Below are 1,991 nucleotides of genomic sequence, written 5' to 3' on the forward strand. Positions count from 1 at the left end.
CATCTTAACCACTCGGCCACCGCGGCCCCATTTAATTCTAGGTAATCGTATTCGACTCCGTAGCTTTACAGGGGATGTGACAGAAGTGTGGGAAATTAAAGACCTACAAATGGGCGTAGGCAGCGTAGAAGTACCATGGGCAGCGTGCGAGGCACCATTTGCCGATGACGTGTTACTGGGGATTGACTTCTTAGCAGCAAAAAACTGTGTGTTAGATTTACACTTAGGTAAAATGCATATAGGTGAGGAGACAATAACCATTACTCCTTGCAATGGTAGGTCAGGACCTCAGTCATGTGCGGTATTAGCGTCGCAGTCTTCGTGGTACAACCCGTCCTTAACACAGACGGCCCACTACTAGGCAACACCTTGGTTCGTCCCCTAACTGAGCATACCATAATGCGAATGATAAATGATACCGACCGCCCAATAAAGTTGAGGGCAGGTACTCAAGTAGGAATTTTGGAGCCCGTAGAACTCCTTAGGGCTGACTTAGACAAGACCCATGACTGTTTTCAAGCTAATGCCACTTCCACTGAAGGGGGAGGGTGTCGGCATAGCGAAAGCTCTGAAGTTCCGGAGTTTTTGAAGGACCTTATCTTGAGGTCGTCTAAAGAGCTTTCAGAGACTCAACAACAGGCGCTGACTAACCTTTTAGTAGAGTTCCAAGACACATTCGCTCAACATGACTTAGATATAGGGTGCCTCCATGAGGTTACACACAAAATTGACACTGGGACTGAGGAGCCTATCCGACAGCGAATGAGACGCACCCCGGCTCCCTTCCAAGAGCAAGAGCGTGAACATCTTGACAAGATGTTAGTTGCGGGGGTGATTCAACCTTCCAACTCGGAGTGGTCGTCGGCACCCGTCCTGGTTAGGAAAAAGGACGGAAGTCTCTGATGGTGTATAGACTATCGGGCTCTTAACGACAAGACTGTAAAAGATAGGTTCCCGCTGCCGAACATAGAGGACTGCTTAGACTCGCTGCAGGGAACCCAGTTATTTTCAACATTAGACATGGCGTCTGGATACTATCAAATTATCCTAGACGAGAAAGATAGGAAAAAAACTGCGTTCATAACTCGCTATGGCCTCTTTGAGCATACCAGAATGGGGTTCGGGTTGTGTAATGCCCCGGCGACTTTCCAAAGGGCCATGAACCTCGTTTTAAGGGGGTTAACCTGGTCCGAGGTACTAGTTTACCTAGACGATATCGTTATACTTGGACGAGACTTTGACGACAGCCTCAGGAAACTGAGGAAGGTGCTCAAGCGTTTTCGCCGGTACGGGCTAAAACTTAAGCCTAAGAAGTGCTAACTGTTCCGAAAGGAAGCGGTATTCCTAGGGAGGCTGGTAAATGAGTCTGGTGTGTCCATGGACCCCAAGAAACTAGAAGCTGTAAAAACATGGGCCACACCGACTGACAAAACCAAGCTCATATCGTTCCTGGGTTTCGCTAACTATCATCGTAGTCACGTTCCTCACTACGCAGAGTTAACCCAGCCGCTCTACGATCTGACCAAACCAAAGGTAAGCTTTGATTGGCTGGCTGAGCACGATCAAGTTTTGAGGGGGTTAAGAAAGCTCTATGCAGCGCACAGTGTCTCGAGTATCCCAGCGGAGACGGGATCTTTATTTGAGACACCGATGCGTCGGACTCCGCTATAGGAGCAGAACTATCTCAACTCCAGAATGGAGAGATTAAGGTAATCGCGTACGCCATCCACGCGCTGATACCTGCACAACGGAAATACTGTACCACAAGAAAAGAGCTGTTAGCAGTGGTAAAGTTCTGTAGACACTTCCGCCATTATTTACTTGGCAGGAAGTTCTATGTCCGAACCAACCACAATAGCTTATTCTGGTTAACGAGGTTCAAACTAATAGAGGGCCAATTGGCACGCTAGCTCGAGGAGTTAGCACAATTTGACATGGAAATTATCCATAGGGCATGTAAAAACCACGGCAATGCTGACGGTCTCTCCAGG

At 48.1% G+C, this 1,991-nt stretch overlaps 1 protein-coding gene across 1 annotated transcript; it reads left to right on the forward strand.

Moving 5' to 3' along the window:
• Nucleotides 1-399: 399 nt before the first annotated feature.
• Nucleotides 400-903, forward strand: LOC138324284 (uncharacterized). Its single transcript, XM_069269363.1, has one exon. It carries the CDS (start codon nt 400-402, stop codon nt 901-903), a length of 504 nt encoding a protein of 167 aa, XP_069125464.1.
• The last annotated feature ends 1,088 nt before the right edge of the window (nt 904-1,991 follow it).

This window comes from Argopecten irradians, chromosome 5 (genome assembly GCF_041381155.1).
Source record: "Argopecten irradians isolate NY chromosome 5, Ai_NY, whole genome shotgun sequence".
Classification (NCBI taxonomy): domain Eukaryota; kingdom Metazoa; phylum Mollusca; class Bivalvia; order Pectinida; family Pectinidae; genus Argopecten; species Argopecten irradians.

Excerpts from the sequence above, each read along its gene's own strand:
- LOC138324284 (XM_069269363.1), top strand. The coding sequence starts at position 400 with ATGCGAATGATAAATGATACCGACCGCCCAATAAAGTTGAGGGCAGGT.